This window comes from Semicossyphus pulcher, unplaced genomic scaffold (genome assembly GCF_022749685.1).
Source record: "Semicossyphus pulcher isolate SPU_LCO1_2020_fin unplaced genomic scaffold, fSemPul1.0.p SCAF_2, whole genome shotgun sequence".
In the NCBI taxonomy this organism is placed as follows: Eukaryota; Metazoa; Chordata; class Actinopteri; order Labriformes; family Labridae; genus Semicossyphus; species Semicossyphus pulcher.
In genome coordinates, this window is record NW_027211693.1 from 6911519 (window position 1) to 6928189 (window position 16671).

The 16671-nt window shown below is 41.5% G+C and overlaps 1 protein-coding gene across 1 annotated transcript; it reads left to right on the top strand.

Annotated features, from left to right (window-relative positions):
• Positions 1–238: 238 nt before the first annotated feature.
• slc49a3 (solute carrier family 49 member 3) lies at positions 239–15893 on the top strand. The gene is made up of 10 exons (XM_069670610.1): positions 239–650; positions 4137–4295; positions 4622–4838; positions 6783–6859; positions 8640–8777; positions 10130–10246; positions 10498–10650; positions 11086–11243; positions 11679–11782; positions 13121–15893. The coding sequence occupies exons 1-10, from the start codon at positions 483–485 to the stop codon at positions 13285–13287; spliced, it is 1458 nt and encodes a 485-aa protein (XP_069526711.1). The 5' UTR covers positions 239–482; the 3' UTR covers positions 13288–15893.
• Positions 15894–16671: the final 778 nt, after the last annotated feature.

Sequence of the window (16671 nt, forward strand, 5' to 3'; positions counted from 1 at the left end):
ACGTAAAAATGTGGTGCTTTATTATTTTTATCACTACACTTCACCATTGAGTTTGGTATTTTATTTAATTTTACTTACTGCTAAGTACGTGCTCTATAAATTACGTAGATTGTATTGGACAATTGTTGTATTGTAAAATGTCCTTATTCGAGGCAGTTGATTTAACATCCGAGTGGTACATTTTCTGTATAGAGGATCTTTGGTACAGTACAATGACACTCCCGGCGGCTGACCCGAATCATGAAGGAGTGTTTTCCGACTTCTTCCAGCCGTCTAAAAGCTTTCCTGTCGTCCATTTGTGACTTGTAATGACTTTATAATCCAAAGTCAACCCGATGGATTTACAGCTTGTTTTATAAAGGATATAAACCTTTTGGGATTTTAAAGACCTTGTGCGTGCCAAAATTAACATTGTGATGCCTCGAATATCTTTACGGTGTTAGCTATCTTTACCGGTAAACTTGTCAACATCGACAGTACAAATGGAGGCTGCAGACGACCCCTTGCCAGAGGTTCAGACTGTGTGCTCAGCCGTTGATGTTTTAAGAGGACCAAACCCACAACTGAAGAAACTGTTGTTTTTTAAAGTTTACAAGAGGAGGTGGTTTGTTCTGCTGGTTCTGTGTCTGTTAAACTGCTCCAACGCGACGGTGAGTTCACACGGTGTATTACCTGGTCGTAGTCCACAACATAGTCCTGTTAGATTGTTTTTTAAGGTCGATTATGTGTGCCTTGTCTTAAAAAAAAATCACAGCTTTCAATAAATAATAGGCTCTGCCAAAAACATTTAAAAAGTTTTATGGTAAAACAGAAGAGAATAGATTTATTGTATGGAAGCCCATATGTGCCAAAAACAAGCAGAAAACCCCAAACCAAAAAAAGGAAAGGAAAGGTTGATTCCACGTTTCATCTATTAAGATAGTAAGAACATTTTGCGCCATTTCTCAATTTTTGTCATATTTATCTTTGAGCTACTTACAAAAAAGAAATACATTATCTGGATAAGCACCAGTCCCTTAGAAAAACAACTACTAGATCTCCTTTAAAATTCAAGGAAGTCACTCTGGACAGGATTTAAATCACAGGAGAACCAGCAAGTTCACAGAAAAATGGAGGGTAATTGCAACTTTAATTATTACTGGGGTGGAGGTTAAATATTGCCCGCAGTTGCACTCCAGATAGGTTTAAAATCACAGCCCAGGTAATGGTTGTATCATCTATTGGTAAGCATTTGTTGTTGGTGCTGTCAGGTGGGACAAAAAAGTCGTACTCTGCTGAGTCCTGTCCAACCACCTACGTCATGCAGGTTTGGAATGACAGCAAGCATTGATTGGCGTGGATCTAAAGAGCATTCATGGTTTTTTTTAGTTTATCTTATCTGAGTGCTCGGGACCACATAAATGCAAGGTTTTTATTGAAAGTCAAGACAACAAACAACTCTCAATTACCCCCTAATCTGACACATTAGCCCTTTTTACATTGTAATTCCACAAAACAAAATGTCAAATCGTCTATCGTATGTGAATTTGTATTTTGGATTAATCGAAAAATGGGCTTTACCATGTGGTTATTTATAGATATGTAGGCATATAGACTAATTATTGGTTAAATTACCAGAAAACATGATATATCTTGTCATTATTGAGATGCACATGCCGCTGTTCTGCCATTCCAGCTCTGCCATTTACACTGACGCCGTTTCGGCTCTGTTACCACCTCCTAACGACCACATTGCCTCTGTGACTTTTACACTGAAAATAAGATGTAAAAGAAGCGTAATGATCCCTGAACTGGCTGTGTAAAAGGGGCCAATGATGCATCTCTAAAGACAAAAATATATGAATGTTTACCTGTAATATACTTTATTACATGTGAAAGTGGTGACATACATTTAAAAATGACGCTCAACACTTGCACTAATTTGTGATCATTTTGCTGAGCACTCCAAACATTAGATTGTGTAGAGGCTGTCGTTTAAGTCTTGCACACAGTCTCATTAATATTCAGATAATGGAGTTACTTTTTGTTGCCACATAAAAGAAAACAGTCGCTGCAACTTTAATTGCTTCCTTAAATTGACATCTTTTATCTTTTTCTCACTTGTCAGAAATGCTTAGCCTGAAATGTCAGATGTGTTTGTGAACAGTGCTGGCGGATGACATGTGGTGTCTCTTTATGTTCAGTGAAACTTGATATAATTCCCCAGAGATGTTGTCATTGTAAAGCAGAGTGTGCCTGGAGGCAAGTGTGCCCGTCTCTGTCATGCAAGCCGAATCTCTCCCCCCTCCTTCACCTTTTTCCGGCTCCCAGGGGACTCGTCCTCTCTATGGGAGCTATTGTTTACACAGGGCTGGTGTTCACACTCACAAAGGATCCTCAGCTGGCAGAGACTCATTCATGATCCTGCAAATAACAGCTGATGAGCCTGTTAGACATCAATCTGCTGGACGTTAGCAGGGCTCAGGGTGGGATTTACAAAAACCTGTGGTTGGCCGTTGATTGTTTTCTTGTAAATTGATTTAGGATGAATTTTGTGAACCATATTAACATTTTATGACAGTGTTCAACCAGAGAAAGTAGGAGACTTCAGAACCTGGATGAATAACAGTTAACAAAGCTTATTCAGTTGTAAGAACCACAAATACCAAGACAATGAAGCTACTTTCCATCAGGGTTGGGTATCAAACATTAATACTTACAACCAGACACAACACAGTTACGTGTCTATACCACCGAGTATTAATAACTACCATGCACACAAAGCTGGCATTGAATGCACGTCATTCTTAGCAGAGTTCATCCAAAGCAAATATACTTTGATTTAACCGCACAGTGAGGGTAAAGAACACCAATCTCAGACCCTGCTTAGTCGAAACTACGTGATATTTTTAGATTTATTGATAGTTTAGCAAATTTAATTTGGCTTCATTTTTATTTTGTTGAACAGAAAAAAAGCGTTTCAGTAGAAAATCACGTTTATTCCTCACTGTGAGTTAATGAAAATGCACGGTGGCCGACAAGGGCAAGCGTGCTGCAATAGTTGAAACAATTTCCATTTGGAGAAACAGGCTGCAAATTGTATAAATGATGCAAAGTCATAAATGCATGCAGGAGTAGAAAACAAAATGCATCAATGGAAACATGCTGCAGGTAAAAACAGGTGCTGCAAAAAAAAGACACATGCATAAACGGAAAATGCACTGCAAATTTATAAGGAAAACAAAGTCACAAACAAAACCGGAACACAAATGCAAAAGAAAAATGCTGCAAATCCAGTCAGCACAATGGAATTGGTTCTTATGTGATTGGCACGACTGATTAATCGCTCCACCTTTTTTGGGATGTGGCCTGACTGTAGTTTCAAAACAATATGAAACTCTGCTAGTAGAAACCAGAAGCATTATAATGAAATGAAAATGATTGTGAATTTAGAAGCCAAGTCTCGTGAGGTCACTTAATGTTCTTCATAAATAACACTATGCTCTGCTAATAGAACAGGACTCTAGAATAGAAAAGTAAAAGTGTGTGAAAATGTTTCGTCCTGTTGAAGACAAGACTGAAGAGTTTTCTTCATTGTCCACAAAACTTCCCATTGCACAGGTGCTTTCTTTGTGGCCTCGGTGTTTAGTTTACTGTTCAGATCAATTCGGCTGATCTGTGTATCGACCCTGCTTGATGCATTTGCCTCTCAAAACACACTTTTACAGGCAGTTCTCAGGACTCAGGCACAAGTCACATTTCAGTGTCCATGACCCTGTTATAATAGGATTTATTTATGAATAATAAAATCAAAAAACAAAACAAATTACTCGAAAATTCAGATTAATGGCAGTAAATTCAGATAGAGCTTTAACCTGCACTCCAGTAACCTGTTTAAAGTTTCCTTTTTTATCTGCTCCATCGATTAAGCTTTCTGCAGGATGCTGATTTTGTAACTTGTGTTTTAAGAGGGAATGTTAAACTCCCTCCATGTGTTTCACATCTAAAGCCACCTGTCATACCACTCATATCTCAGTCTTTAAGTGATCCGATCCTAAAATGACCGAATATTGAGTTATATTTTAAGATTTATTTCAGCTACAGAGCAACAGGCCTGTTTTTTGTAACATAAATCTCTTCATGTTCATTCTCCCCAGTTATGGCTGACCTTTGCGCCAGTAGCGGACCAGTCTGCCCAGTATCTGAAGGTCTCTCTGGAGAGCATCAACTGGTTGTCTCTAGTCTTCATGCTGGTGGCCGTACCGCTCAGCTTTGGGACCACGTGGATGCTGGACACCCTCGGGCTGCGGATCACGGTACAAGCCTTGCTCTGATAGCTGAGGCCTCTGCGGCGGCTCCTGTGTAATCATATTAGAGGATTCAGTCTCTGTTTCCAGAACCCTGCTGCTTTGTTTTTACAGGGAGATCTCTTTTTATTGACTGTTTATGTTTGAGCCAATTGTGTCTGCAGATAAAAGTCAGAGAAAACATAAACAGACCTATACAAATACTGTCTAATGTTGAGTTTTAAACTTAAATCTGTGTCTTTGAAATGAATCTGGAATTTTCTGGAATGAATCTTATGAAGAAAGGAGTTTTTTCTGTTTCATATTTTCACCTTGCTGCCATCTTGACTCTGCAGCTCATCCTGGGATCCTGGCTGAACATGTTTGGAGCCCTAGTGCGCTTCTGCGGGACCCCGCCGGGTGAAGGTTTCACAATCCGGTACCCCATAGTGATGTTGGGTCAGACCCTCACCGCCCTGGCTCAGCCCCTCATCATTTTCACCCCCACCAAGCTTGCAGCTCTCTGGTTCCCCGACCACCAGCGCGCCACAGCTAACACCATCGCCTCTATGGGTGAGTGATTTACTGTTTATTATTAGTCTACACTGATCAGCCATTACATTATGACTGCAGGCAGATAAAGTGAGTAACATTGATAATCTTGCTACAATGGCCCCTGTCTGTGGATGGGATATGTTAGGCTGCAAGTGAAGCAGGACAAAAGTGTAAGGATGTGAGAGACCCTGACAAGGGCCTTCAATTGTGATGGTTAGACGACTGGATCAGATCATCTCAAAACTGCAGCTCTTGTGGGGTGTTCCCGGTCTGCAGCGGTCCAGTGGTCAGTACCTTCTAAAAGAGGTCCAAGGAAGGACCAGCGACAGGGTCATTTGGCGGCCAAGGCTCATTGATACACGTGGGGAGCGAAGGCTGCGTTCCGATCCAACAGAAGAGCCACTGAAGCTCAGATTGCTGAAAAAGTCAATGCTGGTTCTGATAGAAAGGTGTCAGAACACACAGAGCATCTCAGTCTGCTGTGTATGGGGCTGCATCAGTTTGCCCATGCTGACCCCTGTCCACCGCCAAAAGCTCCTGCAATGAGCACATGAGCATCAGAACTGGACCACGGAGCAGTGGAAGAAGGCGGCCTGGTCTGATGAGTCACATTTCATCAGATGGCACCAGGGTGCACCAGGATGCACTATGGGTAGAAGGCGAGCCGGCGGAGGCAGTGTGATGCTTTGGGCAATGTTCTGCTGGGAAACCTAGGGTCCTGCCATTCATGTGGATGTTACTCTGACACCACCTACCTGCACATTGTTGCAGACCAAGCTCACCCCTTCATGGAAACAGTCTTCCCTAATAGCAGTGGCCTCTCTCAGCAGGATAATGCGCCCTGCCACACTGCAAACATGGTTCAGGAATGGTTTGAGGAACACCACAAGGAGTTCAAGGTGTTGACTTGGCCTCCAGATTCACCAGATCTCAATCCAATGGAGCGTCTGTGGGATGTGCTGGACAAACAAGTCCGATCCATGGAGGCCCCACCTCGCAACTTACAGCACTTAAAGGATCTGCTGCTCACGTCTTGGTGACAGATACCTCAGCACACCTTCAGAGGTCTAGTGGAGTCCATGCCTCAACGAGTCAGGGCTGTTTTGGCAGCAAAGGGGGACCTACACAATTATTAGACAGGTGGTCATAATGTTATGGCTGATCTGTGTATGGTTCCACAGCATTTAGATGAGTGAATATGTTTATATAAGAGGGTTCCTTAACGTTAATATTGAGCTGTACTGGCGGATATTTAAGTGTCCCGTAAAGGCACTAAAACTATTTAAAATCTCTTGGGCCCAGTTTTTGACAAGTATTCTGGTTGAATTCTGGCTGTTAGACTTGATAAACTCTTAAAAATGAGTTGTTCAAGACAAAGATTGATTCATACAACATACAACAAGAAGTAGATTAAAGGCTTTTGTCATAAAGAACATAGTGTGCTTCAAAGAGTCCATTGCTTATGGTGTAATATATCTTTTATATAATTCAGCCCTTGTGTAGGAAAGAAGAAACCGCGGTTAATGCTCCGCCTTACGTCTTGCATTTAAATGTTTGCTCTAATGCAGCTTTTGTGCTCTGTGTTGAACATGTAAGTAGGGAGTGGATCAGTTTCAGTGCGTGCTTCGAGTTGCAGGAAGCACTTATATTTTTGCATGTCAGCAAACATCTGTGTGCATAAAGATATAATGTGTCCACAGCAAAATAACGCATGTGTCCAGACATAAATAAACAGTGTAAAAACATGTTTAACTGTAATACATTATAATGTCTCTATGAACTATATGAGCTATGTGAGCTATTTCTTGTAGATACGCTTCTATTATATTTATTTATTGTCAAATTTGACACTAAAAAGTACGAAGTGGAACTGAAACAGAAACAGGGAACAGAAAGTGTAGTAAGTCTGATTCTTAACATAGGACATGAACTAGAGTAACCACTTCTCTTTTCCCTCCTCAGCCAATCCCCTGGGCATCCTCCTGGCTAACATCCTCTCTCCCACGATCGCTCAAACGTCTGCACAAATCCCGACCCTGGTGAGTTAGACTAAGAAAATAACCCTTCAAATCGACTGTGGAGAAGTCCGGTCAGGTTTCTGGTTTAGTGCTGAGATGCTGATCAGGAGCCGGCTGAACATTACCACCATCAAACGGGGATGTTGTAGCATAAGACGGGCCCCACACCCCAGTCTCAGAAGAAGTGTCAAATGATGCTTAAAACGCCCCTTTTTTCTGTGAGCGCGCACAGAGCCTGAAGCACAAATCCTGAGACAGAGAAAGTTCACAACCAACTTTGTGATACCTGTTACCTCCAGCCGGGTCACCCAGTTACGGGAAGGAATTGCTTGTATTTTGACAGACGGATTAGGCGCACAGTGGGGGAAAATATGCATTTTGTCTGACAGCCCACCACTAACATTTTAACCCCGTCTCATCTCGTTAATGAAAACAAAACATGCGTGTAGTCAACATTTTTTATTATCAAGTCCTGGAAAAAAGGTCGTCAACGAACATTTTTCGTAATTATTTTTGAAAACGAAATTAAGTTTGTTGTCACAAACATGACTTCCAAACTTTGTTTTTATTTGTCTTTTTTTGTGTGCGAAGGATTTTAGTAGTTATCTGTTTGCTAACAAATTTGAGAAGTGGCAATAATGTGTAAGGACTATATACAGCACCGGGAAAAATTAGGGGACCACTCCAAATGCTATTAGATCAGCATCCCTCTCTACATGTCATGGTCGGCCAATCCAGATGTAAACCCCATTGGAAAATGAATGTGATCACGAGGAAGATGGATGGTCACAAGCCATCGAACAAAGCTGAGCTGCTCTGAGAGCGGCCTAACGTCACCCAACAGCACTGTGACAGACTGGAGGAGAGCATGCAGAGATGCATGAACGCTGTGATTAAAAACCAGGTTATTCCACCAGATATTGATCTGTGAACTCTACCTGAGTTAAAACATGAGTATGCTGTTGTTTAAACATGAACATGAACTTGTTTTCGCTGCATTATTCCAGCTCTGAAAACATCTTTTTTGCATCGTTTGGTTTTCTTAACCAGTCGTCATTTTCTGCAAATAAAAGATCTCACTGAGAATATTTGATTTGGAAGTAGGAGAAATGATGTTTACAATAAAACAGAAGATAATTTTACACAAACATATAAATAGTAGAACCAGAGAAGAACATATTTTTACGATGGTCTCTTTTTTCCAGAGCTGTATTTCTGCTCTCAAATGGGCAAAAGAAACAATTGTCAAGCTTTAACAAGCAATCAATTAATGAACTTTAAAAGCTACTGAAGCAGGTTTCTTTGGGAATTTGCAGAAATAGAAAAATGCATAACAAAAACTGCAGCAAAAAAGAAAATAAGCATAAATGTAAAACAGAAACAGTGTGAAAATAGGTTATAAGATACTTAAATTCAAAGAAAAAGACTTAATGCTACCGACGGCGACTGAAAATATGCACACTCGAGGAAACATCCATGTCTTCAGATTGTGTCTTGTTGGGGACTTTGTGTCATATAATCCCTTTTCTCTCTCCTGCTCTTCCCGTCACTTTCTGCTATGAACTGTCAACAGTAAATGTTTAAAAAATCTGAAAAACAAAATCCATCAGTTGGCCTACAATCATTGCATTTCCACAGGGCATTATGGGATATCTGCTGCTAATAGAGAGAGCTGCTGCAGCTGAACTGTGTGTGCCACCGGCTGGGTTCACCTCACCTGCTAATGATGATAAATTGTCTCTGATTTAAGGTGCTGACATTCATTTATCATCACATTATGTGTGTTTCTCCCCTCCTTTAGCTGCTCGTCTATGCGGTCCCAACATGCGTCATCTGTTTCCTAGCAACAGTGGGGATACGGACCAGCACCCCCCCAACGCCACCGTCGGCCAGCGCTGAGGCCGCGAGCACCGAGCCGTTCGTACAGGGACTCAAACTGGTAAGGACTCAGGAGGGTGGAAAAGAAAAACCTGCAGGTAGACAGAAACATAACACAGGTATCAATAAGGAGTCCTTTGACCTGGAGTATTTCTGAAGCAACGTTAAACTTCATCAGGCAGATTTGTTTCTGTAAAAAGAGAGGAAAAGGAGTCAAAATTTCAAAGTAAGGCTGTAACATTTGGGACCATTACTCTCACCAATGTTTTTAAACTTTTCTTGTGTGTTATTTGAAGTTTTAAAATCCATAAGAATAAAAGCATTCTGGTTTCAGGGAACAAAAACATTCTAAATATAGTCTGACATCATTTAGTGTCCACTAACAGCATTTTTTGCTCTCGTAGCGCCTATTTTCCATATAAAACAATGCAGTTCAGTGAACGTAGCGCAAAAACGCCCTCTGTGTCAGCTGTTTTTTGTAGGTGCACTCACAGCGCTCTCAGTTAAACATAGTTCAACTTTCGGAACACCGCTGCACTCATCAGTGTGACTTCTCACTCCGCGACCAATCAAAATCAAGAAGGGGCGGGACTTCTGATATCAACTTTGTCAACAACAGTGGCGGAGATGCTGCTTCAAGGCAGTTTCTTAGTATCGGTTGTGTACATTTCACTCTGGATTGAGCGTTTTGATATATTTGTGGTATTTTTCTAGCACCTACACTTTATAATAAAAAAGACCTGGAAATAGGAGATGTTGAACTTAAATTCCAACAAGGAGAAATGTGTCCTGCTGCCTGGTGAAAAAGACAGAAACATGTAAACCATATTAAACCCACCATGCAAGCTCAAATATATTACAACCTACATAAAGGACAGCATCACACATGGATGCTCCCAACCCAGCCATAAACACCTCATCACTGTCACCACGTATCTTCCTCTCCCAGATGTTCTCTGGTAGAGCTGTGTGAGCCTGCAGTGATGAGGTTTCCACCTGCAGCGAGTGACATTTTATCAGCAGCCATGACGCCTTTAAGCAGACTGATGATGAGTTTTGTCTGAGGTGATGACATTTCTACCTGCAGTGAGGATGTTTTCTCCTGCATCGATGACATTTCACCTGAATGTGACGCTCATACTTTAGTTCTACCTGCAGCTGTTGTGTCTTATTAATACCAACTGCAACAGATGTCATATTTCCAATTACAGTTTGTCCTTGTATGCATTCAACCTGTGCATTAATATAAGTTTAACCCATCCAGAGAGATTAGACGACCAGCTCTCTGTTACATTTCGCTCATTTTATCTTCTCTGTGCATGCTGATGCTCATTGTTACATGCTGTTGCTGAGGTGACTTTATTTCCCAGCGAGGTTTCTCTTACAAATCATTTCTGTCTGTGTCTTCTGTAGTTAATGAAGAACAAAGCCTACATCATCCTGCTGCTGTGCTTCGGTGCGGGCATGGCTGTCTTCAGCTGCTTCTCCACCCTGCTGGAGCAGATCATGTGTGTGCAAGGATACACGAATGTAAGTACACTGGAGTGTAACACACCTTTTTTATTTCCATGGAGAAAAATTAGGCATTTATTGGATCAATAAGTGTCAATTAGAGATTAAATTTGTGCTTGTGAACTGTATATGTCTTAAAATTGGAGGGGAAGACCAACTGTAAGTATACAAATAAAGGTATTGACAGTACAAAAATGATCTTAAGTAACTGGAAAATGCACATCAAACACTTAAATTAAACTCTAAATCTGTGAAATCTCTTTCTGCAGGACTTTGCTGGCATTTGTGGCGCCCTCTTCATCGTGTTCGGCATCTTGGGCGCCGGTTTTCTGGGTCTGTACGTCGACAAGACGAAACACTTCATCGAAGTCACAAAGATCAGCATAAGCCTGACCGCTTTGGCGTGCACCGCCTTCTCAGTGGTGAGAACTTGAAACAGTTTCACCTATGTGGATTTCCACTTTTTTAAAGCATAAATCTATCCATCCATCCATTATCTATACGGCGTGTGCTGTTCAGGGTCGCAGGGGGGCTGGAGCTTATCCCAGCAGTCATTGGGCGAGAGGCGGGGTTACACCTGGACTGATCGCCAGTCAATCCGCTTCTGTAGTTTTCTGAGGTTGTTGTTGGTGCTCTTCGCTGTGTTTCTGAGCTGCCGGAGTTTGTTCAGTAATGATACCTTTTTAGACATGAAAATCATATTATTATATAAATATTTTTACAGAGAAAGCAATTCTCTACGTAGCTTTTCAGGGAGAAGTTATTGTGACATTTGATGCTTGTCATTTTGTTCCAAAGATGTTTTTTATTACTGCTCTGTTGATCTTGTTTTCATCTTTCCGCTCTCCTCCTCTCAGGTGTCTCTGATGCGGGAGCAAAAAATTGCCATTGCCACCGTCTGCTCTCTTTTTGGCTTTTTCGGTTTTGCCATTTACCCTGTATTCATGGAGCTGTCTGTGGAGTGTTCGTATCCTGTCGGAGAGGCCACATCGGCCGGACTTCTCTTCATTTCAGGGTACTACTATCTGACCTCAACATACACAGAACACAGTACTGCAGTAGGAGTACTACTGTTTAATAGCTTTTTACTTATTGTTATTCTACTTCTGTGTTAATTGCTCTGCACCAAACATCAAGTCAAATTCCTTGTATGTGTAAACCTACTTGGCAATTGTTGGCAACTGCAGGTTGATTAATAAACAGACTGAACAGGCAAAAGTTTAAACACATTTCTGCCCAGATGTAACTGCTAAAAGTTTAGTTTGTAGCAGTTTGTAGTTGAATTCAACCTTTTCAGGAGGCACAGCTGAGAGTAAGTTCAATATAACGGTGATAGAAGTGAAGCTAACGGGTCTCTCAAAGTAAACATGCGAGTTCCTGGACATCAGCTGTTTTTTACTTTATGGTAAATTGATTGAAGTCGTGACGGTCTTCTTGTGGTGTTTTTCAGACAGGTCCAGTCTATCCTCTACATAATCCTGCTTCAGGGTTTGACCACACGGCTCGCAGACTCTCCTCTGTCGACATGCGGAGATGCCATCCTGAGCTGGAGGGGTAGGTCACATGATGTTCCTTCAACATGAGCAGCAAACAAAGGCAACTCAGTGAGAATAAACCCGATGCACTGAGTGAGAGCTGTGTTAGCAGCACTGCCCCACTTCATTGCTAAGCATGCGTACTGTGTGTGTGGTTTACCGACCTCAAAGCAAAGGTTTCTGGATGTGCAAAACGTGAAACATTTGAAGTACTTGTGTGCATACAAATATAGTGTTTGTTGAGTCAACTTTTTTGTGAGCAAGATGCTAAATTTACAGCTTTCCATGAATAAAACTGCAAAATGTATAAATTGTGAGATTTATCTGATGAAATGTGCCACATTATTCAGAAGTTCTTTTTGTTTCGACACCATGCTGAGCCCTCGTACAAAAAGCATACATGCAGTCAGTCACTCAGTGTGTTTACATGCACTTTGACAACATATTTATGTTAGGATTAGAATATGTTTGTTGCGACTTATAACACGGCTCTGTTAAATACTTGATTCTGATTGGTTAATTACGGCATTCCCAGGCCTGCTATTTCTCTAAAGCCAGAGATGTACCGGCTTTTAACAACCAGCTGTGTCATGAGCATAATTGTTTACATACTTTGCACTACGCGTGTTACTGGAGGATACTGCTATCCAACTACCGAATTTGGTGGATGTAAACAACAGACATGGCGACACTCGAGGAGGACGCTATTGTGTTATTCTGAGATCACGGCAGAAACAGCGACAGCTTTTGTATGTTCAGAGGACAGAACACACCGTCAGCACTGACCCCACTCTGCTTCTCCAACATGTTCCTCTGTGCATGTACGTAACGGTCCCGGACTTGTTTCCATTTAGTTTGATGTGGATAGTTGCGGACTTGGTTTATCAGCTTGTCTCCAGAACTCTCTGCCCTTGTTGTCCCTGCTGCTGTGTTGACACTGTCACATCCCCTCTGCCTCTACACTGCCCCTACCGTTCATCGTTCATCGTGCATACTGCATCTTGCGTACGTGTATTTTTGAGGACATGCCAAACAGACACAGGGAAAGCGCGGCAGCCATCATGCGTATGCGAACACATAGTTAAAAGCAAGTCAATCTCTGGCGTAAGCAGACCGTTGCTATGAAGAACAGACCGTTGCTAGGGATGCTTTGCGTCGGGGTCCAGCTCACCCTGTTGGGGTTCCATTCCACTATAACAACCTCCTCACTATATTCTCTGACATATGCACCAGTGTTTCCAAAATACATAAATTAAACTTTCACATAAATTCCTCTATTTGCATATTTTCCAACTCGTGTTCTTTGAGTCACTGAGGACCAAATCTGTAACTTTATGATGACATTTCTCCTCCTCAGTTTCCCTGATGGTGATGGCCGGACTGCTCAGCTTCTTCGCCTGCGTCTTCGTCATCTTCTTCCACACGAGATACAGACGACTGGAGGCCGAGGAAAAAGCTACCTATGGGACCAAACCAGGCAGCAGCTTGACGAGCACCGAGAACTCTCTGAGTGTGAACACGTGAATGGCCAGAGAGAAAGAAGGAATTATGGGTATTGTGTTTTTATTTTTGTGACCTCAGGTGTTACAATAGTTTTTTTTCTAATCAAAACATTCCTTTTCCCACTGAATCTTTTGTATGATATTGGGGCCAAACTAATTTTGTATTTTGAGTTACAATAACAGATTGTACATTAGTTCTATTGCTACAAACAGTTAGCATCATTCCATAGCTAAAAATGGAAAATGTATTCTTGTAAGGCACTGAGAGATTTTGTACTTTTACACACAAAAAGGTATGGAGGAAATGTGTGTAATGATTGTTTTCTTACCTCTCTTACAAGTTACCAGTTTGTTCTAGAAATCCCAGTTAGCTGGGGAAGTAAAGAGTTAACATTCCTGTACCTCACATAGTTAAAGGCATAATAAGTAGGATTTTTCCTTGCATTTTGTTAACAACGCAATCAAACTGGGCCCCTCCTCCTGGGCTCTTTGTCACCAGAAGCTTACTCTCACTCTCTCGTGCGAGAACACGCCCACCCCGCCGAGATAACACCGACAGTATCACGGTTACCGTTGCGCTAGCATGCTAACTGCCTGTTAGCTTGTCCTACCCCTTTTGAGGCACCTACCTGTCCAGTAGAAAGAAGGCCAACTCTGCATCGCTCTTTCGCCATGTTCGCTGGTCTGAATGAGGCCCAGTTGCTAATTTGAACCACTCCTACACTCACCTATGCGCTGTGATTGGCTCAGGGAACCACAACAGCGCCCCTCCTGAAAACACCCAGTGCAAAGCAAAACAACAGAATAGATGTCTCACAAGGGTCTGCACACACACTCACCAACACACATGTATAGAGGCCCATTAGTGATGATTTATATTATACTTGTTGAGTCTTATTTTCGAGGAAAATCCTACTTATTATGCCTTTTAAGTTCTAACCACACCTACCTTACTGACATAATGGAAAAGGAAATTATTACCAACTGAATACTGAAGCTCCTTCAGCACATTGCAGAGGAGTTTATGTTACACAAAACACCAAATCTACTGCTACTTTTTTGTTTTGTTGCAATCTCTCATGAACGGTTCAGCAACTCAAAACGCAGCTGGTCTGTTAGCTGCATTGCTTTCTTGTCTTTTCCTGTCACTGTGCAGAAAAGAACTGTTGTTAACTTTCAGGGACTGACAGGAAAACCTGTTTACGGTTGATGTTTTTGATCACTGACACTTTTTCTGCCTCTCAGACTGCACTGAAGCTGTTGAAATTTTAAAGGCAGAGAGCAGAAAATTTGAGCTATATCTTCTAGTTGTGGCTTTGACTAGCTAGCTTTAGCTGGATTTCTTTGCTTCGCTGGTTTTAGGACTCTCTCTTTGAAATAACGCATTACGATGACATGAAAAAAATGTGTGTTAAAACAAATGACAGTATTTATAGATGGATGACGCGTCTCCATCTGCTCTCATTGTATGAAATTGATGCCAAAATAGCCCCTGTGATAGGCGCTGCCGTCTTCGATGGTGACGTCATTTGGAGCCAGAGTTGCGCAGTAGAGATCTGCGGGTGTACCCGCCGTTGCCACTTCCGCTAACCCAAACACACACTTGCATCCTGAAAAAAAAACAGCAAAGATCCCGCACACCGGCGTCTTTAACAGCCAAACAGCTTCTCTGTGTTGGTCTGAAGCAGACGTTCACAGATATGGAAACTTCACTGACTGTCGTGATTGTTTTAGTTACGTTTCCTCTCGACGATCTTCCTGCACTCTGCTAATCCAGAACAGATCCGCTGCAGGAGCCGGATTTGTCAACAGAGCTGTCAATCATCATTTTGACAGCATCAAACAACTAATTAAAAGTAAACTTGTCAGAAAAATGAACACTTGGGCGTGAATCAGCATGATAATAACTAACTATGATGACAGAAACTATGTTTGAGAAAAATGTATTTGACGTGTATTTTGATTCTATAGTTTGACTCATGTCCCATCTGTTAACATGGAGGAGGCGGGCTTTATGACCTATACTGCAGCCAGTCAGCAGGGGGCGATAGAGAGGGTTTGGCTTCACTTTTAGGGAGCTGTAATGTCGTCCATCTTTTTACACAGTCTATGGTACAAATATTAAAAAGTCAGTCTTGACTCTTTGGACTTAATCTGCCGTTACTGCAGTCTGGCTTTAAAGAGTATTGTCCGACTGTATCTCATCCAGTTTTGCTAAAACCACTATGAGGGGTTATTCTCTGACATGCTCTGAGTAAATTGTATTAACTTTACATGTTCACCAGATTTTTCAAGTTTCTTAAAAGTTAAGGATTTGACAGCGACTACATGAAAGCAGGCCGTCTCCTGTTTTACTGTCTATAAGCAGATTAACCAAACTGAATAATGCTGTGGTACCACTTTGCAGAACAGCTTTAAAGGGTGTTGTATCCTTACTAATGTAAAGTTGTGGGTTTTGTGCAATAAAGACTCTAAAATCCACTGACAACATAAACTGGGGTGTGCCTGATGCAAATACAATGATTTTGTATGTGATGGATAGGATGACGTATTTGTACCTCGTGTGACAGCGTACTGCATGTGTGTTTCCTTAATAAAACCAACAAATCCAGTTGATTTTTTATTAAAGTATTGTAATTAAATGTGGCTCGTTCTTAATGTATTCACTTGTGAAGACCAATGGTAATGTTTTGTATTTCCCAAAGACGTTAATATAGGATTTAAAAGGTGCTTATACTTAAATAAATGTATCAGAAATAACACAATTTATGTCTATTGATACACACACAGGGTCTGTTCTGTATGAGTACTTTTACTAACCCTACACACCTTTTCTCAAGTGAAAGTTTGAGCGTCTGACTTTTAGTTGCATTGTGGTTTACAAGTATTTTAACACTGAACTACTTTTAGCAAAGCACCTAAATTCTCTTTAAAAGGGGTATTATGCTAAGCATAATTCACAGTTAAAAAACTCATTTTTCTCACACTGGTGCTCTGTGCAGGCCCTCATACAGCCTCTGCCTTTAACGACTCAGTCAGCTCTGTCCCTTTAAGATACCCCGCCCCTACAAGCCCACTTTCTTCTGATTGGCCAGCTCTCCAAAGCCTGGTGTAGCAATAACTGTGAAACCTGGCATTCACAGCAGCCTGCAGACTGAGCTGAGAAGCCTGGGGATTATTACAACATACTTTTACCTACAGATCTGAAACTTCACCCACGTTTAGTCTGGACGTCCAACATTGTAACATTATATGTCTTAAAATGTGGAACAGCACAACACTCCCTCTTTTACACAGTGACACCAAGTGTTATCTTCCATGTGAACTTTGTCATACTCTGCACATCACAATGAGATGAACCACAGGAGGAGATAACTGTTGAAGAAAAGGACACAACACAACGGAG

What these genes read in the sequence shown, in the direction of transcription:
- slc49a3 (XM_069670610.1), top strand. Translation starts at nt 483, where the DNA reads ATGGAGGCTGCAGACGACCCCTTGCCAGAGGTTCAGACTGTGTGCTCA. An exon ending in TAAACTGCTCCAACGCGACG is followed by an intron (nt 651 to 4,136) that starts GTGAGTTCACAC and finishes CATTCTCCCCAG; the next exon opens with TTATGGCTGACCTTTGCGCC. An exon ending in TAACACCATCGCCTCTATGG is followed by an intron (nt 4,839 to 6,782) that starts GTGAGTGATTTA and finishes TTCCCTCCTCAG; the next exon opens with CCAATCCCCTGGGCATCCTC.